This window comes from Aythya marila (assembly GCF_965140915.1).
Source record: "Aythya marila genome assembly, chromosome: 22".
Taxonomy (NCBI): Eukaryota; Metazoa; Chordata; class Aves; order Anseriformes; family Anatidae; genus Aythya; species Aythya marila.
Window position 1 is genome coordinate 7,343,506 of NC_139063.1, and position 26,685 is coordinate 7,370,190.

The 26,685-nt window shown below is 39.9% G+C and overlaps 1 protein-coding gene across 9 annotated transcripts in view; it reads right to left on the reverse strand.

Moving 5' to 3' along the window:
* The window catches only part of KDM1A (lysine demethylase 1A), a 69,394-nt gene that overhangs the window by 34,414 nt on the left and 8,295 nt on the right, over positions 1–26,685 (reverse strand). For 6 of the 9 annotated variants that reach the window (XR_014318959.1, XR_014318960.1, XM_082777734.1 and 3 more), the window contains 10 exons: positions 23,278–23,411; positions 19,054–19,132; positions 18,107–18,199; positions 15,844–15,950; positions 13,903–13,984; positions 12,156–12,250; positions 10,480–10,566; positions 8,046–8,188; positions 7,045–7,135; positions 5,910–6,044 (listed from right to left, as the gene is read on the reverse strand). Coding sequence is in view for 7 of the 9 variants with exons in the window: in XM_082777734.1 (XP_082633860.1) it covers positions 5,910–6,044; positions 7,045–7,135; positions 8,046–8,188; positions 10,480–10,566; positions 12,156–12,250; positions 13,903–13,984; positions 15,844–15,950; positions 18,107–18,199; positions 19,054–19,132; positions 23,278–23,411 (1,046 nt within the window). In the remaining 2 variants the exon portion in view is untranslated. The remainder of the gene's footprint in view (positions 1–5,909; positions 6,045–7,044; positions 7,136–8,045; positions 8,189–10,479; positions 10,567–12,155; positions 12,251–13,902; positions 13,985–15,843; positions 15,951–18,106; positions 18,200–19,053; positions 19,133–23,277; positions 23,412–26,685) is intronic. The other 3 variants (XM_082777736.1, XM_082777735.1, XM_082777738.1) reach the window with 2 other exon arrangements.

Below are 26,685 nucleotides of genomic sequence, written 5' to 3' on the forward strand. Positions count from 1 at the left end.
AGGATGTGGCCCTCACTATCCACAAAGAACTGTTTGGTGACCTGGTACGGCACTTGGATGTGCACAAGTCGATGGGGCCGGATGGGATCCACCCTAGGGTACTGAGAGAACTGGCAGAGGAGCTGGCCAAGCCACTATCCATCATTTATCAGCAGTCCTGGCTATCGGGGGAGGTCCCAGTTGACTGGCGGCTAGCAAACGTGACACCCATCTACAAGAAGGGCTGGAGGACTGACCCGGGGAACTACAGGCCTGTCAGTTTGACCTCAGTACCAGGGAAGCTCACGGAGCAGATCCACTTGAGAGTCATCACGCAGCACTTGCAGGGCAAGCAGGCGATCAGGCCCAGTCAGCATGGGTTTATGAAAGGCAGGTCCTGCTTGACGAACCTAATCTCCTTCTATGACAAAGTGACACGCTGGGTGGATGAGGGAAAGGCTGTGGATGTGGTCTACCTTGACTTCAGCAAGGCTTTTGACACCATTTCCCACAGCATTCTCCTCAAGAAACTGGCTGCTTTTGGCTTGGACTGGCGCATGCTTTGTTGGGTTAGAAACTGGCTGGATAGCTGGGCCCAAAGAGTCGTGGTAAATGGAGTCAAGTCCAGTTGGAGGCCAGTCACTAGTGGCGTTCCCCAGGGCTCGGTGCTGGGGCCGGTCCTCTTTAATATCTTCATCGATGATCTGGACGAGGGCATTGAGTGCGCCCTCAGTAAGTTTGCAGATGACACCAAGCTATGCACGTGTGTCGATCTGCTTGAGGGTAGGAAGGCTCTGCAGGAGGATCTGGATAGGCTGCACCGATAGGCTGAGGTCAACTGCACGAAGTTCAACAAGGCCAAGTGCCGGGTCCTGCACCTGGGGTGCAATAACCCCAAGCAGAGCTACAGGCTGGGAGATGAGTGGTTGGAGAGCTGCCAGGCAGAGAACGACCTGAGAGTGATGGTTGATAGTCAGCTGAATATGAGTCAGCAGTGTGCTCAGGTGGCCAAGAAGGCCAACAGCATCCTGGCTTGCATAAGAAAGAGTGTGACCAGCAGGCCTAGGGAGGTGATCGTCCCCCTGTACTCAGTTCTGGTGAGGCCGCACCTCGAGTACTGTGTTCAGTTTTGGGCCCCTCGCTACAAGAAGGACATCGAGGTGCTTGAGTGGGTCCAGAGAAGGGCGATGAAGCTGGTGAGGGGCCTGGAGAACAAGTCCTACAAGGAGCGGCTGAGGGAGCTGGGCTTGTTCAGCCTGGAGAAAAGGAGGCTCAGGGGTGACCTTATTGCTCTCCACAGGTACCTCAAAGGAGCCTGTAGCGAGGTGGGGGTTGGTCTGTTCTCCCACGTGCCTGGTGACAGGACGAGGGGGAATGGGCTTAAGTTGCGCCAGGAGAGTTTTAGGTTGGATGTTAGGAAGAACTTCTTTACTGAAAGGGTTGTTAGACATTGGAACAGGCTGCCCAGGGAAGTGGTGGAGTCACCATCCCTGGAAGTCTTCAAAAGACGTTTAGATGTAGAGCTTAGGGATATGGTTTAGTGGGGACTGTTAGTGTTAGGTCAGAGGTTGGACTCGATGATCTTGAGGTCTCTTCCAACCTAGAAATTCTGTGATTCTGTGAAGGAGGGCAGAAGGTGCTCCAGCTGCCAGAGCAGAAATTTCCCTGCAGCCTGTGGAGAGGACCATGGTGGAGCAGGTTGTCCACCTGCAACCCAATGGAATAGACTACCAAGCCAGATCCGCAGCCAATGGAGAGGAGTCCAGGCAGAGCTGGGGAAGAAGTGGAGTGCAGGGAACATGTTTTTACTTCTCACTGCCCTACTCTGTTATCAATTAGCACTGAATTAATCTTCCCTGACACTGTTTTACTCATCACAGCAACTGTTGAGCAATCTCCCTGCCTTAATCTCATCTATCATATTTGAGAAGTCATGGCAGTCTGGTGAAGATCCCACTGACTGGAAGAGAGGAACCATAACCACCATTTTTTAAAAGGGGACAAAAGGAAGAGACATGCAGAACTACAGGCCAGTCAGTCGCACCGCTGTGCTTGGCAAGATCATGGGGCAGATCATCCTGGAAACTATGCTCAGACACATGGAAAAGGAGGTGATTGGTGACAGCCAAAATTATTTCACTAAGGGCAGATCACGCCTGACAAGTCTGGTGGCCTTCTATGACGGGGTTACAGCATTGGTGAATAGGGCAAGATCAAATGACATCATCAACCCAGACATATGTAAAACATTTGACACTGTCCTGCACAACACACTCATCTCCAAATTGGGGAGATGTGGATTAGATGGATGGACCAATTGGTGGGTAAGGAATTGGCTGGACGGTTGCACTCAAGGATTTGTGGTCAACGGCTCTATGTCCAAGTGGAGATAAGTAACAAGTGATACTCCCCAGGGGGTCAGTACTGGGACCAGTGACATTTAACACCTTTGTTGGTGACATGGACAGTTAAACTGAGTATACCTTCAGCAAGCTTGCTGATGACAGCAAGCTGTGTTGTGCGGTTGACATGCTGGAGGGAAGGGATGCCATCCAGAGGGGTCTGGACAGGCCTGAGAGGTTGGCTTGCGAAAACCTCGAAGTTCAACAAGGCCAAGTGCAAGGTGCTGCATCTGGATAAGGGCAACCTTAACCACAAAACCAGGCTGGGCAGACAATGGATTGAGAGCAGTCCTGATGAAAAGGACTTGGGGGTGTTGGTGGACAAAGAAGCTCAACGTGAGCCAGACATGTGTGCTTGCAGCTCAGAAAGCCAACCGTATCCTGGGCTGCAACAAAAGAAGCGTGACCAGCAGGGCGAGGGAAGGGACTCTTCCCCTCTGCTCTCATGAGACCCCACTTAGAGTACTACGTTTAGCTCTGGGGCCCCCAGCGTAAGAAGGACATGGAGCTATTAGAATGAGTCCAGAGGAGGACCACATAGATAAGAAGGCCGGAACACCTGGCTGGTTATCATTTCTGAACATCTATGTGGAACATCCTACAGCCAAATACAAAATATTTCAGCTACTGCATGGATAAGGTTTTGTTTCCTGCATCAGAACACTTCTTCAAAATACATACAAAAATAATTACTGTCAATGGCTACAGATTTTTTTTTGTATTAAAATTCCTTGAGTGGGATTTGGCTTAATCCTTTTGATAATAGAAAACAAAGGAAGCAAAAACGGTAGTAAGATTTTTGTATTTGCTCCCTACTTTGAACACATTCATTCTCTTAAGAGCCCTTTTGCTAGGGTCATTTTACACATCCTAGAACTAAAGAAAAATGTTTTCCTAAAAACAAAAAGGAGGGGGAGGGCAAAAGAAGCATAAAAAGAACTTGCTTCCAGTTTCTTTTAGTGCTTTTAATCTACTTGTTGTTATGCTATACAATCTCAACATCCAACTAAAAAAATAGGTTTCCTTGGCTAAATTTTTAAATCTTATCTCCCTTTGTTAGCTAAAAAGAGAAAGAACAAATGTCACTCAGCCTAAAATAAATATTTAAGCAGCATGATGAATAGCTGACTTGGAAGCCTAGAACTTTTCATTCATATATGGAGAAGATATGAATCCTATTTTAAAATATTTGCATTGTATAAGTCATTTAACAACAGCAAAAAAAAAGGTCAAGAAACTCCATCCTAGATTTATGTAGTCTTACTAGCCACGGTGTATGGCCACACAATCTAGATAGGTTACTCCACACAGACTTGAAGTACCAAAATGCAGTAATAAGCTTTGCTGGTGATAGCAAGATGAAAGAATAGTTAATCAGTAGGATGAGTATATTTAATGAGATTCACTAATTAAAAGTATACTTTCTCAGAACAGGACAGGGTGCTATTTACTTTGTTGCTTTTCACATAGTTGACACACTACTCAACACTAAGAAAGCATGAAAATGAGCAAGGGGCAGGGGGGAATGATGTACTTATTTGTAATTAAAAATATATTTTGACCACACACACATTGTATGCATACTGATCAGAGGTTACAGATGAAGTACAGACTAGTGCTATCTTACTTTGTTTTATAAACTGAGCTCTTTTTCCAGATTATAAAACCAATACTTTCAACACTTTTTTTTTTTAATCATGAAAGAACTGCGAAGGAATGTAGAAGTCTGCTCTCAATTTCACTATATAAGAACCTAGATCCCCACTTATTCAGGGCCTAGCCAGAAGAGAAAACAAAAACACACATTCCAATCTTGTACGACAACAGACTTACTAGTACTTTTCTTTATTGACATGGGTGGGGCAGGGACAGAAGGGGGAGGTCTTTACTAAAAACGCAGTAAATACCTGAATTTTCTTCTTTTCCATTGAAGCCATTTTGACTTCTCAGTGCATCATGTGACATTGATAAATGCTGTGGATTGTATTACCAGTTGGAAAAGATCTGTTATACTCTTCTAGCTGACAAAAAATAGACTTGAAAAGAAATATCCATGAGACTAGAATAGCCCAAACACATTTGGACTCCAAGTAGATTTTTATTTTCTAATGAAGTAGCAGCTGAAAAATGATCTATGATTCCATCTTACCTAGGTTAATAGAATGTCTTCACCATAGAAAGAAGGGTTTCTAGGGCTTCCTTTTAAGGCACACACACACTTGGCTTGTCAAGATAGAGCTGTGTAAAGTCTTTGGTTTCCTGAGTAAAAGTCTTCTCTCTACCCAGCTTTTTCATCTTAGAGGAAGAGCATCTCTCTTCAAATACAGATTTTATTTCCAGACTATTGTGGGACCAAGTAGTACTTACAATCAAGTTTGACCTAAAACTTAGCCTTCAACATGTTAAATACTCTCAGATGTGATCCAGCATAGATGGATACATAAAACTGAGCCTTCAAAATGTTAATACTCTCCATCAAGAACACAAAGGACAGGTAACTAAGATATTAAATACAGCCTTATTATCAGTATTATAACCCAGAGTTATGCCCTACTACATTCTCTGAGAGTGCTGTATTTGAGTGAGCATTTATATCAGATAATGTTAGTTGGTTGCTGAAGTCTTCAAAGACTTAAGGGTTCAGACAACGTTAAATTAGGAGGAGCTGTTGACGCCCTTGAGGGTAGAGAGCACTTGCAGAGAGATTTTGACAAGTCAGAGGGCTAGCAATCACTAACCTCATGAATTTTAACAAGAGCAAGTGCTGATTTTCCACCTGGGAAGGGGCAACCCCTGGCTACACATGCAGACTTGGGGACAAGAGGCTGGAGAGCAGCCCTGCAGAAATGAATCTGAGGTTTCTGCTTTATGGCAAGTTAAATCTGAGTCAGCAGCATGCTCTGACAGCTGAAAGGGCCAACTGTATCCTGGGGAGCATCAGGCACAGCATTGCTAGCAGGTCAAGGGAAGGGATTGTTCTGCTCTGCTCTGTTGTGGCCTCACCTGGAGTACTGTGTTCAGTTTTGGATAGAGCGTCCAAAGGAGGGCTACCAAGATGAAGGGTCTAGAGGGCAAGATGTATGAGGAGTGGATGAAATCACTTGATGTGCTCAGCTTAGAGGAGACTGAGGGCAGATCTCAATGCAGCCTATGGTTCCCTCACAAGGATGGGGGGATAGGCGGGCACTGATCTCTTCTCTTTGGTGACCAGCAATAGGACCCAAAGGAACAAACGGCATGGAGCTGTGACAGGGGAGGTTCAGGTTGGTTATTAGGAAATAGGAAAAGGTTCTTTACTGAGAGGGTGGTTGGGCACTAACACAGGCTCCCCAGGGAGTGGTCACAGTGCCAAGCCTGTCAGAGTTCAAGAAGTATTTGGACAATGCTCTCTGACATAGAGTTTGATTTCTGGTTGATTCTGTGTGGAGCCAGGAGGTGGACTCAGTGATCCTTGTGGGTCCCTTCCAACTCAGGATATTCTATGACTCTGATCCTATGATTAAATGCCACATGTATATCATCCTTTACCTTGCAAAGCGCAGTCAGATCTCTGTGTTTACTTTTCACAAGGAACTCTGCTGTAATATCCCGAGGTGGCTTCACTTCTGATGCTTCTTTATACTGCTGATGGAGTTCTTTAATCTTCTCTTTTAAATTCACCATCTTTTTAAGGTGTAGTAGGAAAAGGGAAAAAGAAAATAAGGAGAGTAGGTAGATTTCATAGGAGTTACTGTGTAAAATGGATATTCATCTCAAAGTATGCCATTATAACAGGGATTTCCAGATGTTACCTATATGCAATTCTACCTCCACAAAGCCAAAATAGATACCACCAGCCTCAAAATAACATGCTTAAACCCAACATCACTGACTTCTAACAAAACACTTTGCAAATGAAGAACAAAATCAGCTGTCCTCAGACATATTTCATTTTAGAAACTTCTGTGGAGAAGATCCTACTTACTCCAACTAAAAACATCCTAAGTAGGACTCCAGAGATGGCCTAGACAGTGTTTCTACACTACAAATCACAGATTCGATTATCCTCTCCTCAAAGCACTTAATTTTCAAGCTGTTTTCACAGTTATTCCCATTGGTAACCAAACACAACATTTTAAAATACTATTCCCCCTGCCACCCCCCCCAAGAGCCTTAGTCATTATCAAAAGTCTCTAAGAGAAGCTATGACACAACACTGTTTGATCACGTCTGTCTTCTCCCTTTCTTTTCCCAGCTTGACATTTTACAGTCTTCTGCTCAAACATGTGCTCCACTTTACATATGGGGACAAAATCCTCTCGCACAAAGAGAAAACTACTCAACTTTTATGTTAGCTCTCTATTTAAATTAATTTCTTTAAAGTTTTTTTTTTTTGCAGCACTTATTGCCCTTTTATGTAAAAAGTTAGGTACTTTCCCTAATTATTTCTGAAAGGGAAGAGAAAAAAATTGAAGACTAGAAATGCAGCATGAATTTAAGAAGTTTTTGGTGCTCCTTTGCGATAACAGTGCTTCCTGGCAGGCCTTAAATGAACAGATATTTTTAAGAACAGCATTAACAACACCTGTTTTTTATTGTTCAGGTTTGTTTTGGAACATTTTGCCATTAGAGGAAGATAGAGCTAGCTTCCTGTTCTAATCATCATCACTGAACAAAACCTGACCTTGTTAAGAAGGTCTTTCAATTCCTCCTGTGTTTTCACAATTTTTTTCCAGTGTTCAATCTGTTCATCTTTCACATGTTTCTCCTGCAATCTGTAATAGGTAGAAAGTGAGAGTCAGCTCAGTATAAAATCCCAGCAGTATTAAGAAATCTCATTATTATAATCTCATTGGTGTAATGCATACAAGCATATAAGATATTTTAAGTAAATACTAGTATAGGAACCAGAAATTTCACAAAAATTTCTGTAAATAAATGATACTTGACTGGCTAAAACACAAGCCTGAAGTTGCCTGATGTTATTAAAAAGTATATTATAAGTGTCATTACCTTTCAGTTGGAGCATCACAGAATCACAGAATTATAGGGGTTGGAAGAGACCTCAAGAGATCATTGGGTCCACCCCCCTCTGCCAAAGCAGGGGTTCCCTAGAGCAAGTTGCCCAGGTAGGCATCCAGACAGGCCTTGAATATCTCCAGAGAAGGAGATTCCACGACCACCCTGGGCAGTCTGTTCCAGTGCTCTGTCACCCTTACTGTAAAGAAGTTCTTTCACATGTTGGTGCGGAACTTTCTGTGCTCCATTTTTTGCCCACTGCCCCTTGTCCTGTCCCCAACAAAGCACTGAAAAGAGGTTGGCCAAGTCCCTCTGTCTCCCACACTTCAGATATTTGTAAACATTAATAAAATCCTCTCTCAGTCTTCTTTTCTCAAGGCTGAACATACTCAGGTCTCTCAGTCTTTCCTCAAAGGGAAGACACTCCAGGCCTAGTAAGTAGGTAGTAAGTACGCCAATGCATATTAAGTCATTATCCACTACCAGTTACTGTAGTAGTGACTGTCAGGAAGCTTTCTAACAAAATATTCGCTACTTTAAACAAGAAACATGTGAACAAGAACCTAGAAGCAAACAAACAGCTAGTAGCATCAAATTATTTCATATTTCTTTTGGACAATCCTCTGTAAAATAGAAAATTCTACTGTGAAGAACAAAGTCACTTACTGTATGACAACCTCCAGAGCCTGACCTAGGGAGACAGGCTTATTATTGAGAACATTAAAATCAAGCTGATGACTGAGATAAGAGGTGGCTTCCAACAGACGATTGAATTCTTGCTCCACCATTTCATCTTTCTCTTTTGGAACCTAGGAGTCAAAGAAGAAAGTTTGTGATAACCTACTCACAAGTAAGGAGAAAAATATAGGTCACAAAAGCTCTCAGCCTGTCTCAGACAGGATGCTGCAGTAGTAGTGAACATTTTAACAGAAACCACAGAAATATTCTGTTACTTTCTCTAGTACAGTCTAAATTCACACCACCTCATACCTAAAATTCAAAATGCTACTGTTCCTCAAATCAGGGGAATGAGCAAGGCTAGGTGCAGATACCTTTTTTCTTGGCACCACTGTACGAACGTATGACTTGTCCTTAACTAGGGTGAACCTTCAAGAATATAACAAAGAAGTGGCTCAAAACAGCACTTATAAAAATAAATTTAATAACCTTAGCTCTCTCAGATGGCCAGACACCAAGGTCTGTACAACATAAAAGCACTTTGCCAGGATGTCTGACCAAATAGCTACAAGAAGAGCTGGCAAATGATTACCATAACCAACTTCTCTTCTACAATGAAATCAAACCAATGTATAGACACACAAAGATTTTCTTGTTGGAAGGTGAGTTCAGCAACAGTCTCTTTCATAATACCCTTACTGGGTAAAGAGGCATCGGGCAACTCTCTTTGAGACTGAAACTTAAAATTAGAGACCCAGTTTCAAGAAACTGATGGTAATTGTGATGATCATTTAAAGCTCCATCTTCCAAGTTTGAGTTTAAGTATCTATTTTAACAACACATGCCATCTGTGAGGAATGAGGAATCATTGCCCAAGCAAGCAGAGATAGCATGACAAAAAAACAGAAATGATCCAGAGTCAAAACTGAGATGTTAAGCAAAAGAGCTGACATAGCAGCAGCAAAAACAAAGAAAGTTATCAAGGACTACAAAGACCTACTGCTGAACCTAGTAGGAATCTTGTGGTAATGGATGTGGAGAAGACTAAAGTATTCAATTTCTCTGTCTCAGTCATCATGAGTAAAGTTCTGCTCCCAGGCCTTCAGTCTCTCTTCCTAGCAACAGAGTGTGTGAAGGGAGAAGTACAATCAGTAATAGAGAAAAAACAAATTAGGGACAACTTAAGCAAGCCGGATACATACAAGTTCACGGAGCCAGACATTACAGAGGACAGAAATACAGCTAATTAAGATTGTGAATCCCAGTTCAAGAATACTATTACTGAACTGTTGCATGCATTCAACCAGGTGGCAGTGGTTAGTCATTTCTTTATAATTCAAGAGATAAGTACAACAGCCAGAACGGACTTATTTCAGGGAAAAACAGTAGCAGCAACAACAGAAGTGCAGAAACAGCCAGCAAATGCAGCAGCTTGTGCAGAACGGGGCCTACAGTTGAATACCTATCTCTGGCGGTTTCAGATATGGTGGTAACATAGTACAGACCCTTCTTCCACTCACAAGTGTTAGAGGAGCTATGCATGATAGGGTGAAGACTTCAACACAGACAGAGCTTCAGATGGCAGATGCAGCCCTCCAGGTCCCTGAGGCCTCTTTCTGAGGCAAGGAAAGATAGCCCTGTCCTGCATAAGATATGCCATATTGGTGAAGCTACGCTGTTAAGCAGAAAGATGTCCCAGAGGAAGAAAACAGGCTGCACAGTGTTCAGAGGAAAATAAATATAAATAAACAGGATCTTCTCTGTTATTGCTTGAAAAGCCTGTGACCCCAGCTGCATGAAAGACCCTGATAGTGTTGTGCCCATTGTTGAAGCAAGCATAAACTCTGAAGATGAAGGATGGAAACTGCTGACTTTTGGCACCAAACGGAAGACACCTGCACCACCTAAGGGCTTACAAGTGCAAAACACGTTCACCACCACCAACACTGAGAAGCCAGATGTGCCTACAATGAAACTGGTCCACCCAACTCTTAAGCCACACAGGGCCATCAGGTATAAACAGTGAGTCATCACAATGTGAGATAGAGGCACCCAGTAGTTAATCCTGGAAACCATTTCCAGGCACACAAAGAATGATACCAGTAGTCAAACATGGATCCACCAAGGTGAGGTTATACCTGACCAACTTGATAAAAATCTACAATGAAATGACTAACCTGATAGATGAAAGGAGAGCAGAGGTTAGTCCCTACCCGCACTTCAGATCTCCTATAATATCCTCATACACAAGCTGTTGATCTGTGGGTTGGACAGGCAGACATGGATGTGAGTTAAAAACTGGCTGAATGGCTAGGCCTAAAGCATTGTGATCAGTGGCACAAAGTCTAGTTGTAGGCTAGTAACTAGAGGGTCCAGTTATGTTCAATTGTCATTAATGACAGGGCAGAGCATACATACATACCTTCAGCAAGTTTTCTGATGATTCAAAACTGAGAAGATGGCTGATACACTGTAGAGTCATGCTGCCATCCAGAAGGTCCTTGACAGGCTGGAAAAATGGGCTAATAGGTACCTCACGAAGTTCAACAAGGAGAAGTACAAAGTCTACAAAGTCCTGCACTTAGGGATGAACCCCACGTACAAGGACATGCTTGGGTCTGTTGAGCAGGAAAGCAGCTTGACAGAAAAGAACACAGGGGTTCCTGGTGAACACCAAATTGAACATAAGCCAGCATTAAAAAGAAGACTATCTGTATATAACAACCTGAGCTGCACTAGCCAAGGCATTGCTAGCACGTCAAGGGAAGTTACGCCGTATTCAGCACTGCTGAGGCCTCACCTGGAGGTAGTATGTTCCTGTTCTGGATCTCCCAGTACAAGAAAGACATGGAGATACTGGACAGAGGCCAGTGAATGGCTACAAAGATGATTAAAGGACTAGAGAATCTATCCTAGGTCTACAGAGATGGTGAAGGGCCTAGAGGGGAAGACTTACGAGGAACAGCTGAGGTCATTTGGCTTGTTCAGCCTGAAAAAGAGGAGGCTGAAAGGAGACCTCATCACAGTCTACAGCTTCCTTATGACGGGGAGCAGAGGGGCAGGTGCCGATCTGTTCTCTCTGGCAACAAGTGATAGAACCTGAGGGAATGAAGTCAAGCTGTGACAGTGTAGTTTCAGTTTGGATATTAGGAAAAGGCACTTCACCCAGAGGGTGGTCACGTAATTGAACAGGCTCCCTGGAGATGTAGTCACAACACCACGCCTGTCAGTTTCAGAAGTGTTTGGACTATGATCTCTGACATATGGTCTGAATTTTTGGGTAGACCTGTGCAGATCCAGGAGTTGGACTCGATGATCCTTGTGGGTCCATTCCAACTTGGGACATTCTATGATTCCTATAAGGAAAGGCAGGAAAGGCTGAGAGACCCGGAACTGTTCAGCCTAGCGAAGAAAAGGCTCGGGGAGATCTTATCGATGTCTATAAATACCAGAAAGGAAGGTGCAAGGGGGACAGAGCCAAGCTCATCTCAGTGGTGACCAGTACCAGGACAAGAGGCAATAGGCACAAACCAGGGAGCACAAGAGTTTGCCTGAACACTTCCATACTGTGCAGGTGATAGAGCACCATAAAACGTTGCTCAGAGAGGTTGTAGAGCCTCCATCCTTGGAGATATTCAAAAGTTGTCTGGACATGGTTCTGGTCAAGTGGCTCTAAGTGGTCCTGCCTGAGAAGGGTTGGACCAGATGACCTCTAGAAGTTCACTCTAACCTAAACAATACTGTGATTCTGTGAAAAGGTAGAGGCCCAGCACAGCAGACAACTCTTTCACAGAAGAGAGAGACAGACAATTGCATAAGGAAAAAAAGTAATTGGACTGGGAGGGAAAAACAAACAGGAGTTTGGTTTCCACAAAATCTCTGAAATCTCAAAGTTAAAAACTAACCTGAAAAAACAGCTTTTAGAAAAACAAGTGCAGATATGCTAAAATACTACTACACTGCCTCAAGAAGGCACATGTTTTCATTACTACCCCTGCCTCTTCCTAGAAGCTACTCATGCTTGATCAATAGGCAGAAAACATACATTTGAGATACTATTTCTTTTTAAGAGATTTATGAAAATAGTATCAGACTTACGGCTTGTCCATTTGCTTCATAAAGTGGGCATTTTTGTTTGATCTTAGCCAATTCCATATTCACTTGTTTGCTGACTACAGCCATGGGATTTCCTCCTGGAAAACATTTTGTACAGTTAGAGTACTTCTGAAAAGTCTGTCTGCAATTAAATACAAAAATCACACTATAAACTACTTTAAATTAAAAACAAAACAAAAAAACAACACCTGCCCACCAACACTTAAGGAACAATTGTTAAAATGTTGATTATAAAAGTGAGCGGCAGCAACCTTAGCAAGATCAAGAGTTTATAGCTATGTTTTCAAAATGTCCACATGGTGTTTGAAGAACAAAGGAAAGTTTCTACAATTGCACAGTAAATTTGGGAGTTTTATGAGTCTGCTGACATGTAACATTAAGAATTCAGTCCCTAAAAACATAGTGGAGCAACAGCAAGCAACACTAGTAAATACAATGTATGAAGATGAACCATGCACACCAACTCTACCTGGAAGATGTGTAAATAAAAATATTAGAAGATCTAAGATTCCATGTAGAAATACAAGGAAGGCAGAAATCTCTAAGCACCTGTAAATATGGCAGAGGATAGGGAAAGCACTGACACAAATAGGAAATGGCATACAGGGGAGAAGTAGTGACATGGATTTACATTACAAAGTAAACCTTGGGTAAAAGCTTTGCAAAGTTAGCTTTGCAATGTTCTCTGATTCTGCAAACTGACCAGTCTGGAACATTAGTTCAACCCACAGGGAATTTAAGCCACACTAATATCTTCTTGTCATTAGAGATGCAACCAATAAGCAAAACAATGTTTTTAAGTAGGTTCAGTAAATTCAAGTGTTTCAAATTCAATCACCTAGAAGGTACTTGGTGAACTACAAAAAATAGTTTTTCCACAGTTTACTTGCTAAAGAAAACTAACAAAAACAGAAAATACCCCACAGTTTCAGTCTTTCACCTTCTTGAATTTTAACTTTTTCAGTAGTTATCCCTCCTTTCCAGATTCAGAAACATGAAGGCTACCGTACAAACTATCTGCTATCTCCTTCAGTACAGCAAGATTTGATTCAAGTTCAGTACTAAGGATAGCTTCTTTTGGGGAAGGAAACACTCATGATGAATTAAATATAAAAATATTAGTCTTTCACTAGGAAACCTTAAATCTGTTTTACCATGAGTGTGCGAATTCAATACTCTGGAAAAAGTTTCTATATGCAATTTAATACAGACTTAACTACAAGACAGGTAAGTTACCTAGTGATTCAGTCCTTGGACCTCAGCTCAGAGGCCCAGTGGCAGCTGAGTACAGCAGCTTTATAAAGACTTGCCCATTAAGTGCAGTGTACCCCGTGGAGATACCATCTTATAGGAACTAGGCAAAGGAACAGACACACAAAAGGATAGCAAGCCAAGGAAAGAGGAAAGAATTCCACTAAGCATGAGCAAACTAAGTAAAATGCTTTTACAACAGCTCAATGACATAACAAGCACCAGCACAACTTCAGTGACCAATCAAACCTAGGGCACCAAATAAAAATCTCAACTTCTGGCGTGAGCTCACATTTATTATGAAAAATCACTGATGAAAAATTCTAACTGCCAAAGAGGTCAAACAAGAACCTCTAGTTCTGGTGTTAAGAAACACAATTATTTTGGCTAGTAATTGAAACAGCGTAATAATTCAGATTTGTAGCATCTTGACCTGCAGATTTCCTCTGCACCCCCCTGGTTACTTTGAAAAACTCACCAAGTCCTGTTACCACCATTGCTCCTAGATCAGCTACATAGTTCCCTTTGCGAAACGTAGCAACTCTTCCTCCTACTCGGTCCTTTTAAAAAAGCACAATGTATTAAAACCTGGTAACACATTCAGCATATTCATCTTAAATCATCACAACCTTCTACAGAACATGAACTAAACATTCTCATAGCCAAAGGTTCAATAAACAGAACAGATTTTTTTTTTTAAAGAAGCTCTGCAAATGAATACTTGACCTCAATTGATTTGCCTGAGTTAACGGATAAAATGCTGAAGTTGCATTAAAAAAGTTAAGAGAAGTCTAACACTGACTTGTACAGCTAGACTTAACTGTGATTCTAAGAAAAGTCTTTCAATGCCAATGCACTTATTAAAGTTATGTACCTCCCTCCACTTCCTACCACAAATCCCAATACCTACCCTAGAAATGATTCAAGTGTGCCCAACAACTAAATTTAAGGGTCAGGAACACCATCTCACAATTTTTCATATTTATTTTCTGCCAAAGAGCCAACTATAAATCAAGACGACAACCACGTATCAACAGACCATTTTAGAAACGGGAAAAAAAGGGTTTTGTTCTTGGCACACTGACTAAAGAATGACACTTCTGCTGTTCCTACCATAGTAAACTTAGGAAAAAAAAAGCAAAAAGGCCTTATTTTCCTATACTCAGTCCAGCTTGTAGGATGTTACCTGACAAAAATCAATTAACTAGGAGCAAATATCCGATACAGCTACTAATTCATATGATACTGTAAATTCTGATTTTTTTTTTTTTGTAATAAAATCAGAAATTCAGAAGCATGTAAACATTACTGGTAGTCTGAAAGTTTCAGAAAACAAGTGGACACAAGGAAGTTACCCCCAAATCATTGAAGTCTTAATGAATGAAAACACCAAACAGCCTTAAAAAAAAAAAAAAAGCAAAAATAACGCTAAAGATTCTAATTCTAAGATTCTAAAACTCTAGAATCTAAACTCTAAGATTCTAAAATATCTTTCTGTCAAATTTATGTACTTGTCATAATAAAAAAACCATCATCAGATGCACAGAACAAAACCCAAATTACACCATGGATTCTTAACTTCCATCTTAAGAAACAAAATAAAAAAACATAATGCATTCAGGTGTGCAAGAGAGATCTAAACAGTTAGATGGTTGTGTTCTCCTTTGCTCTAGTGGTATGCGAACTGGGAAGCACATAGCCTGCAGCTCTTACTACCTATGAATAAGAGCAGTAGCTAGCAAAAGAGAAGTCTGACACATTACTTCAATAGAAACAACCTCACACAATCTGTGCTAGAAGTGTCCAAGCAAGCATATTAACAAAATGAAATCAGGAAGTAAACTAAAGATAAATTCCAAAGTAATTAGTCTATGGCTTCAATTAATTAAAATTAGTAGTAAACTGTTTCTAGTTGACTAGGTATGAAAAAAAATCAAGTCAACAAGATTCTACTTAGAGCTGGTTATAAAAGAACGCAGTAATAAACAAGAATGAATAAATGATTAATTGAACAGTGCAACAAATAACCCCACCTAACTACATAATGGAATTACAGAAAATAATTGTATTTTACATATTTAAGTTCTTGAAATACAGACTTGTATTCTACTTTCCAATGAAAAAAATCAGTTAATCACCAAAGGAAGAAGATTCCAGATATTACTGGTGGTAAGCATATGGCACTAGCACCTGACTATACAGTTCTCTCCTGAGAGAGCATTAGTCAACTCCTAATGAGAACATATACACTTGTTCTCTAGTAAGACAAGTTTAGTACTCCCATACCTTCCATCTGGTTGCAAGAAATGAGTTTACCCATCTTTGGTCATGCTGCTGGAATACTTAGTCTTATGGTAGCGCCAAATGCAGTTACTGCTTACATTTCATTATAAAAGTAAAATAGCACAGATATTTATACCCTGGCTTCCAGAACTGTGACATCCATCCCGAAACTCTGCAACTGGCGAGCTGCTGCCAACCCCGAGACTCCAGAACCAATAATGATCACCTTTCCTGTCTTCTTGGCTGGAAAGAAAAAAAGAAAGGAAAAAAAATAAGTCATAGGCTATATATGTGCATCACTACAGTGTAAGCAGTTAAGTTCAAGTTGTGTCTAAGAGACATCAGGAATGAAAAGCAGCTTTCTTCTCATTGGCAATTCATGCAGTAAAAGCTTTTTAACAAACTGATTAACCACAGAAATAAAACTGAGGTAAATATGTAAGTAATATGGTAACAATAAAGTACTTCAAAAATGTTCTTGTATCTGTTTCATTAGACAAGTACAAGAGAAATTGGTCAGTAGCACATCTATGATAAGAAAGAAAACAAGTAAAAAAAAAAAAAAACTATTTGAAGAATCTGATTCTTACTAATTTCTCTGCTACAAAGTATCACAGCTTTATTTCCTCCTGACCCAGTACAACAAAACCTGGAAAGCTTTGGAGCTGAATCAAGGTGTTCATCAGCATCTCTTATCCTACAGGAACACTTAAGCACAGTGTCTTGTGAATTTTCTGCTTATTTCAAGTTAGTTATCATTGAATGAATAAAACTTTATATAACTGTTAGTCTAGTTAATGTTAGACATTAGCTACTGTTAACATCTAAATTCCTTTTAATGCAGGTTAAGTTTACTTCATGGTCATTCTCCATCAGTCATTCATTTTGCACCTGTCAACTACCCTTTAACTTTCTTCAAACTTTATATGCAGTGACTGCTTTATGAAGAAGTAGAAATTGAAAACAAGATCTACTGAAATCATTCAATATACAAACACATTAGAGAGAAAGACTCCTAGAAGTCTCCAGAGAAGTAACAACCACCAGCAGCTATGAAAGCTGGTCTTCTAAGTCCTCACCTAAAAATAAAAAAATCAATTTTATAAATGAGGCTAATTTATTAGATATCTGTCATCAATAGATGAGAGCAAACGAATCAGACCTGGGGTAAAGATCCCCTACAGGAATATGCTTAGGCCAAGTAAGAACACACTGACCTAACAGCTCTGAAAGACCCATGCTGACTACACTAGCTGGGAGTTACTGCATTTTGTTCCTCATGAAGTTGGGGTTCTGTTGTCCAAAGGATATCCAACCCCCCCCCCCATGCTGTTTTGGATTATCTTACCTCCAAGGCAGGTAACAGTGAGCTGACAGTCGCTACATTACAAGCTTTAACTACCCCCTTTCCTTATGAAGAGGCCAGCTTAAGTTAAACCAATTTTCCAAAGTTTCCTAAGAAAATTTGCCTATGAAACTGGATTTTTTTTTTTTTTTAAACATTACCAATAAACTGCCATTATACAATAACTGATTAGAAGAACACCAACTGTACAGACAATATGGAGTATCAAGAATGAACTGTGCTTTATACCACATGTGCAGAAAACATAGAGCAGGTTTAATACGTATTGCAGAGACCAACAGGTCCAGTTCAAACCTCAGGTGCTGAAACACATGACACCAGAATAGGAATGCTAAGTTTTGGTATGCCTAAGTAATGCCAAAGTTTTTACAGTCTGTCCCAATATTACAGTAATTGTTCGTGCATGGTAAGAATTTTTCATCAGCCACCTTTTCACTGGCTCTAAGGACATCCAAGTTCAGAAACTGCTTATATGCTTGAATTTTACAAAGAAGAGAATTAAGTACAATATGGTATTTTTATCTAGTTCTTCCAATGAGAGAATAGGGTAACTCACTAGATAGAATAGGATAACTCAAACAGTTAAACAGCCATAGAACTATCTACAGGAGGTTTGCTAAGATTTTTCCCTCTTAAAAGTGCTCAACCTAGCAACACAAGGCTTCTCCGTGCCAGAATGAAAACCATGAACATCACAGAAACACAGGATGTTAGGAACTGGAATGGACCTTGAAAGATCATCTAGTCCAATCCCCCTGCCAGAGCAGGAACACCTAGATCAAGTCACACAGGAACACATCCAAGTGGATTTTGAATGTCTCCAGAGAAGAAGACTCCACAGCCCCCCTGGAAAGCCTGTTCCAGTGAAGATCTAGTGACAGTGAAGATCTAGCCAGATGTCTTGTAGGCCTTAATTACTGTCACAGCACCACAATCCTAGAAATAGACCAAAAGGTGCTCCAAAATTTGTCCAATCAGATCAAAGATTAATACAAGCAAAACTCCATCTAGACACAGCTTTCAAGTTCCTTACTTGGAAGGGGCTTCACTCTTTTGTAGATACCAAAGTTGATTAGTCCATGCCGCTCCAGATAGCTGTGTACTCTGTGAACTAGCACCGTATCACCTAAAAAATTGTAACATTTTAAGATTACTGTATGCTCAGCAGCACATAACTAAAAACATTCACAACCAAGCATGTCACAGCAGCAACCCAGCAAAATCACACTGAATGCATCCATTTCTGCACCCCCAGCTGCTCTATTGAAGAATCCATATTCCTGACAGAAGAGAGAGGTAAAAACTTTCTAGAAACCATGAATTGTTTTCTATGCTATACTGTAGTTTTAAATATTGTTTGGAAAACAGGCAGCACTGAACTCTTTTTAGTAACACTGATAATTCACTATTTTGCAATACTTGATAGCATGTGCTTTCATTTCAGCATTACTTTCTTTTAACTACTTTTTTTTTTTTTTTTTTTATAGCTGCCCTCCATTCTTTTCCAGTTTATCAAAATCTTTTTTTGAGAATGATGGGAGATCCTATATTTGCAGGCTGTAGCTCCTTGCTCTTGCATTGTCTTTTCTATGGTCACACTGTTCAAGACTAATGCAACTTCTGAATGTCATCCAGAAAGCTTACAAACAAGAAACTCACAACATCAAACCACCATTAAGTTGTAACAAAATTTAAAAGCTGCATGTGAATTTACTTGCAAAAAGCTTCTGTAACAACCCATCTCTTATCAGCTTTCGAGAATTCCGCTATGGATATTTTTCCTTACTAAAGGAACAAACTTTGAAACATTAGCATATTACAGTATTTCATTTTGTAGCCAAACGCTCGCCAAGCGTTCATTGCACATTAAGAAAAGGACCTATCTGAAGTCCTCTCTTGACTTTGAGCTGCTTTTTCCCAAATCTGAAAAATTGAAATAATATATAAAGTACAGTTTTGTCAGTGAAAAGCTTGACTTACTATTATAAGGTGCTTCTAGTTGTTGGATAGTTGCCTCAAATGTCAATTGGATCTTTGGGTTATCCAACCAGAGCTGAAGCTGTTAAACAAATTGTAAGACACATTATTAAGCAACAAAATAAGTGTTTTCCACGTACACATTTGTAACCAAACCCTGACAAGGGATGATATGCTATCCAACATGCACCAATTACAGGGCACCTTACCTTCCAGTGCTCTTTAATGTACAATACAATCCATTTTACTTACCTAAACCATTTTAAACAGGTGTAAATACATCAAGTTAGTAACCTCCTAATCACATGTAAAAGACAGCATATACCAAAAGAAAAAAAAAAAAACAACAAAAAAACCACACAAATATAAGAGCCAGAATGCTTCATGGAGCCTTCTTCTAAGGACATTGACAGGCTTAAGACATAGGCCTGTGCAAACCTCAGAGTTCAACAAGGCCAAGTGCAAGGTGCTATATCTGGGTAAGGGCAACCTTAACCACAAAACCAGGCTGGGCAGACAATGGATTGAGAGCAGTCCTGATGAAAAGGACTTGGGGGTGTTGGTGGACAAAGAAGCTCAACGTGAGCCAGACGTGTGCTTGCAGCCCAGAAAGCCAACCGTATCCTGGGCTGCAACAAAAGAAGCGTAACCAGCAAGGCGAGGGAAGGGACTCTTCCCCTCTGCTCTCATGAGACCCCAGCTTGGAGTACTGCATTCAGCTCTGGGGCTCCCAGCACAAGAAGGACATGGAGCTATTAGAATGAGTCCAGAGGAGGACCACATAGATGATCAGGGGGCTAGAGCACCTCTCACATGAAGACAGGCTAAGGTAGTTGGGGTTATTCAGTCTGGAGAAGAGAAAGTTGTGGTGAGACCTTACAGCAGCCTTCCAGTACCTAAAGGGGGCTGCAGAAAAACTGGGGAGGGACTCTTTGTCAGGGAGGGCAGTGATAGGACAAGGGGTAATAGCTTTAAACAAAAACAGGGTAAGTTTAGATTAGATATCAAGAAGAAATTCTTCACTATGAGGGTGGTGAGGCACTGGAACAGGTTGCCGAGAGAACCTGTGGGTACTCTCATCCCTGGAAGCATTCAAGGCCAGGCTGGAAGGGGCTTTGATCAACCTGGTCTAGTGAAAGGTGTCCATGCCCAATGATCTTTGAGGTCCCTTCCAACCAAAACTGTTTTATGATTCTGTGAGAGTTTCCACTTGCATGGCCAGTATTTTGTGTGATACTTTAATTGGGCTGGCAACATTAGCCAGCAATATTAACCAGCATCTGACTTTGCAGCATTGAATTTCAAATTTTTGTAAAAGCTACAGAAATAACTGTCATCTAATTAAGTCAATTTATCTCAGATCTTTAAGCATCCAAAAATAAGACAACAGCATGGAATATATTGACCATGTACATACAGGGAATAGAACGGTTCAGTTGAAAGGGATCTAATGAAGATCGTTGAGACCATCTGCCAGACTGCTTCAGGGCTAACCAAAAGTTAAAACATACTCTTAAGGACACTACTGAATTTTAGATGACAGTTACACTTCAAAATAAAGCAGAAATAGAATTACAACTGCCAGTGCAAAATAAATGTAATTTCATGCTAGAAAGAGTCATAAAATTAGTCACAATTCATTTCCCTAAGAACTACTCCATGACACTGAAAGCATATTTAGCTGTTCAGTATGTAACTCTAGGTCATACATAGCATATCCACACCATTTTACATTCCAAGATTACTTCTTTGGGTATTTCTCTACAATTACACTAGTGAACTTCTTAGCTTCTCATAGATAACACAAAATGGAGATTATACAAACATAATGAAGAGGAAAGTTTCCATATAATTTGGGAGGCCAACTGTGGCAAATTTTATCTTCAGCATATAACTTCTACTTATTACCAAGTAATTTAATGATGTTCCTTTTTGATCGTGAATCTATTTCATAATATTACATACCAGAACTCTAAGATTTCATTCTCAATTGAAAGAGTTCAAAGACCATAACCTGTATTTATAGATGTAAATTGCTATGTATATATACAATTACTTTCCCTTGTCCATGTAACTTTACTTTTATTTAAAATTGATTTCAATTGCTATATTACTTATGTGCAGTTACACATAAGAGACTTCAGCATTTTTTTGCAGCTGCAAATTTTACGACTTAAAAATAACTTGGTATGTGTGACAAATGACCATCTCTTTTAAAAGTTCTAGTTTTTAAAACTAAACCTTCATGAATACGCTGAGCAGTGCAGGCCTTAAAATATTTCTGATCTGTTTCAACAAACAGTAATTTAGCATGGGATTTCACAGCATGGGGGGAGGGGTGCTCCAGGGGATATAGAAGATCACATTAACTGGATCTCCTTCGCCCACTTTCGTATGGAAACCTTCAAAGAACTCAGGTGGATTATAAAAGCATGACCTTCCTTTACAAAGCCTACCGTTAGCATTCCAAATTATGTTTTCACCAACCAGGTCATTCACTTGATTCTACATTTGTTACCATTGGAAATACCAGACTCACTAGTCTAACTCCTTGGAACTGAGTGCTCATGCCCTTGTCAATATTTTCAAATTCCTTGGTACTGTGCCAGCTATAAGCAAGAGGATGCATGCTGCAGTTCATAGCTTTTCCACAGACCTGCTGGGCACTGGGTTTATACTACCACTCACTTGATCTGCTATTCTATGACCTCTGCTAGCCTGACTGGAGAAGATCCACTCAAGTCCAATCAAGAAAGGGATTCCTGCCTAGGAACTTCTCTAATCACCTCCATAGCAATTAAGGTCAGAAGATTAATGACACATTTTTGCTAATGCAACCCTGAAAATTCTCCTTCCAAGCATTCCTTTAAATCCTAGTAATTTCTTAGTGTCAGCGGAAGGCTTCTGTTTCTGATGTGTTTGTAAAGGGATTTATCACTGTACACGTTGTGCAAACTGTTATTCAAATTTTTTGGCTTCCCTTAGTCTGTTTTAATGCTACTAGAATTTTGATGACTCTGCTTCTTAAGTGGTCTTCACAAACATGTCTCATGACTTCCCTTCCAAAAGTTACAACTTCAGTTAGAACTAGAACTTAGAAGAACTTTCACTGGAAAGTCAGAAGTCACTCTGAGCAAGATGTCCACAATGCCTAAATTTCAACTGAGTAATTCTTCAAGAATTGGATGCTACTGTCATTAACTGACTGTCAAGGGGCATCACAATCTCAAGTGTGTAAAAAAAAAAAAAAAAAAAAGTATGGGAACACAAACAAAAACTTCATTGTCTTATGGTCAAGAAAGGCTGCTTTTCCAAAGATTTTCAGCATGAGGCTTTATTAAGTGGTTTGTAAGTTGTTTTCTCTCTTAAATATGGTACCAGTAAAAAAATTAACTTTTTTTTTTTTTTTTTGCTTTCCTACTATTGATTTTTCTAATATTGTGTTTTTTAAAACACTAAGTACAGGGGAAAGTGTTGAATCTTGTTTGCATACTGAGGAATCTAAAAACACTGTCACAATTTAAAAGAATCACCCTCAGAGACCGTATTACTGTTTAAGTTTTATTAAGGTTTAAACTTCAGGCTTGCTTGAATAAACTCTCCAACTAATTATGTTAACATTGTATCTTCCTTCTGTTTTTAAGCAGCATGGAAGTTTTGTATCGAGTAGAGATTCTACAAACATTCAGAAGCAGACTTTCATTTGTTCAGAGACAACTCTTATGAAATTCAAGCTGAAAAGTAACTATTCCATTCTGAGAATAAGCAACACAACTGACTTGATGTCTGAGTACAGCAACAGAATTCTTAGTTAAAAAAAAAATAAGCAAAAGCTGAGAGGGTTTACTTTTTGCCTTATTCTAAGCAATAATACAAGTATCCTACTGAAACTATAAGCTGTGACCAAAAATAGAAAATTGGTATGAATGCTCTGTTTGCTATTTAAAAGTTGTAGGAGCTCAATCACATAGTTTTGATGTCATTATGACCATGTTTTGGATATTGTAAATACACTGTAGATTACTTACACTGTTTCAGAGCACTGCCTTAATCGAGGACTGGGTAATACCTTCTTTAACAACTTAAGAGGATGCCAGAAATGAACCACCATCACCGCAAACATCTACTAATTATTAGACATGGTAACTGCCAAAAACTCTTTGCAAGGTACAATGCTACACAAATGCCCTATACCTTTATCATCAATACTTTTTACAATACACTTACGGTGCGGTTCCTGATGTACAGAAACACCTTCTGTGTCTGCTGTGGCCCACTGATTATATCAGGGAAGCAGGCTGCTTCTTGAGATGTCATACGGTCATGTGGAAGTCTACTCTGGAAAGCTGCGCCCTCCACACCTACAATAAAAAGACAAGTTGTCTACAAGCACTGCAAAGGAACTGCTACGTATTTTTTTACCCTACCTTTCCTAGCTAAGGTATCTAGAATAGCCATGAGGTGACATGGTGGCTGATTTCATGACATGCTTTCACTTAATCCTTTTATTTGTTTCTGTAGGACATGCTGCTTCCCACATCAACAACTCTTTGAATTACAGATATTGTCTAGGCTTAATGAAAAAGCTATACTATGGCAAAAACAACCTGAAAAGTAAAAGGGGACGGCAGAACGCAAAGACAGCAAAAAACAATAAATCATAGCTGTTTTAGATGCTGTCCTTCATTTGTGTAGTTTCTAGTTTCTGTCAGAGTATGAAAAACATTTTGGAGCCCATTCAAAACCAAAAGACCTATAAGATACAAGCACAACAGCCCTTCTCACCTGGTTTCCAAGGGTTTCATTTGCACTGATCTTCTCCTCAAGCTAGAGGAATCCATCTTAGGTTCTTCTTTTGCATTTTTATATATATATGCACAACATGCACTGCAATGAAATATAAACCTACTTGTGCTATTCCTAGAACCCCTCCCCTCCTCAAGTACTACCTACAAACAGCAACAGATTTCTACCTTTTCATGTTAAATGCTCCATGTGTAAAATAATGTTAAACAGAGTAGACATTTTATGTCAAAAGACTTTGTTCATAAAGGAACCTGTATGCCTCATAATTCAAACAAAAATACTAGCTATGAACTAATAATGCAGTTATGTACCTTACATGCTCCAATCTCATTAGAATGTTATAAAGCAACAAACCAAGGCATAAAGCACTACAGTTGCATAAAGTGCTACAGCACAAATGGAGCACAGAGCGAATCTTGCAGGCACAGCGAGCAAAACAAAATACTGAGATGTCAAATACAGCAAGAACTATGTAAGTCTCAGATGTCCAAGGAAGTAACTTAAGATCAAGACAGACAGAAGAGAGGTCTTGAAAGATATAAGCCAATACATCCCAAGGGGGAAAAGAACACAAGTAATGCAGCAAGGTTAAGATCATTTGCTGAAACTGGAATTGTTGAAAATTGTAGTCACAGAATATGTAAGCTCACAGTGTGTATTCCACTAACCAAGAGACCTGTTTTAAAGTCTGAAGTGCAGAGATGCCCATGCCACGGTACTGAGGAAATGCAGCAATTCTCTTCCTTTGGTTCTGGTGCAACCATACACACCATTAGCATTTTTACTTCCCAAAGGTGAAGAAAAAAAGTAAGCAAGAAAATGTTTGTGAAGGTAATAAAATTTACTCACAAAGATTAGAAGAACTAGCTGTGTGATGGCCCAAGGTAAAGAAAACTGTCTATAATTATTTATAGGAATTTGACAAGAGGAAATTAAAAACATAGGCTATAAAGCCCTGCAAGAAAGTAAATTGAAATTAATGATAGGAAATGATGACACACCAGTAATGCTTCTGGACAGTAACATTCAGCTATGGAAGAGAACTGCATAGCAGTGCTAGCTTCAGCTTCTCCAGTAACAGACAATCCTCATCCCTTTATCTGTCCTTCAGTCTAACATTGTACCAAATGTGCAGATACCTACATATGAATGTATATGCTGAACCATTATCTCTATAACATTACATGCAAACCAAAGTTTACCATTCTCTGGTATTTTTAATATAACAGATATTAAGGCATCATGAACTGATCGTGAATTGTTAGCAAAAAGCTCAGCAGCACACTTTTTAGAGAATGGCCAATTAAAGGAATATTGAAAATGTCTAACTGACTCACTCTACAAGCTTATGCTAAAATGAATGGGCATTCTCAAGATACTTTTTAAAATGTATCGATTGCCATGTAGTGACCAAATAGCAGAAAACTCTGGTTCTTTTTACTTTTTTTTTCTTTGTTTTAAATTCACACCTTTTATGACTACACCCAAACTGTAAAACTAAAAATCTTAGTAACAGCTCAAGATGAGCGCTGGTATTCAGAGTTTAGACAAAAAACAAAACAGGATTTGACACACGAATTTAGGAAAAGCCTATGTATCATGAGCAAAGAGACCACTTTATTTATCCAACAACCAGAAGATGTTAAAAACTAAATGTCCTTGAATTTAATTTTGCAACTATACATCTCAAAGTTAAATGACTTTCAAGCAGATAAAACAGTCCCCCCTGTCCTGCCCCCCCTTATTATTTTGCATTTCACAAAAGGAACATGGTAAAAGGAGTACAAGTTCAGAATTGCATATGCTTTCCTTGGGGCAGGCAAGTTATTAAAGAGGGTAGGAATGGCTCTGCCTAGACTCAATTAACAACTCTTCTGCACACATTCACACACACACTTAACACTTCCTGACATTCAGTATCAGCAACCAGTGTACTGAAATTTTGATAGTCTTTCTCCCCCACAGAAGAAATCCGGAGGGCTACTGCTCATTTAAAGACTTACTGAAACATCTGCAGATGAAAAACACTCCAAAGGAAAGTTATTTGGCTAATGAATCAGTCAATTACTAAAGCAAACCCTCAACGTATGTATGTAATGCATATTATGCATAATTTCCAAGCAGTGAGTGCCTGCCTAAAAATGAAATAGGCAACACATCCTCAAGTCCACAATCTGTAATATTCAGAAATTCTGTGTGAGTGATGAGTGATTCTGTATGAATGGTAAGAACCAAAACATAGATTCCTTTACATAAACAGCAAGGATGCACACACAGATGAATTTTCTCAATTTGCATTTGCTTCAAAAAGAATATCTTGAAGGTACAGAAAAGGTTCTGGAGCCTTCAACTCCTCTGCTTAAAACCCTAATCCTCATTCCTCATGTGACAGTGAAAGTGGCAGAGCTGGAGGATGATTTTCAGCAGCAATCTAAGTACCTAAGAGTAAGGATATCAATTATGTGAATTAAACAGCAAGTGCATACTGCTGACATCAGTACTTAGATCAAATGTTGAACACAATTTGCCACCCAGTCCACTGAAAAGCAGACTACTGACCTCCCCAACAGATAGATCTCCTGGGCTAACCACTGGGATTCATATCAAACTCAATCCCTTAAAAAAAAAAAAAAAATAGAGGGAAAGAAAGGTACTGCTCACTATGTTTTTTCAGCAACTTCAAAAAAGAGACTACTGTGCTGAAGCCCGGGGCTTTTCTAAAATATTCTGTTAAAAACTGTCTAAATAAGAATTATCGTTTTGTATGTCTGGACTCCTCTGAACATGGAGAGGAAAGGAGGGATGAGAGATCGGCCTGAGACATTTCAA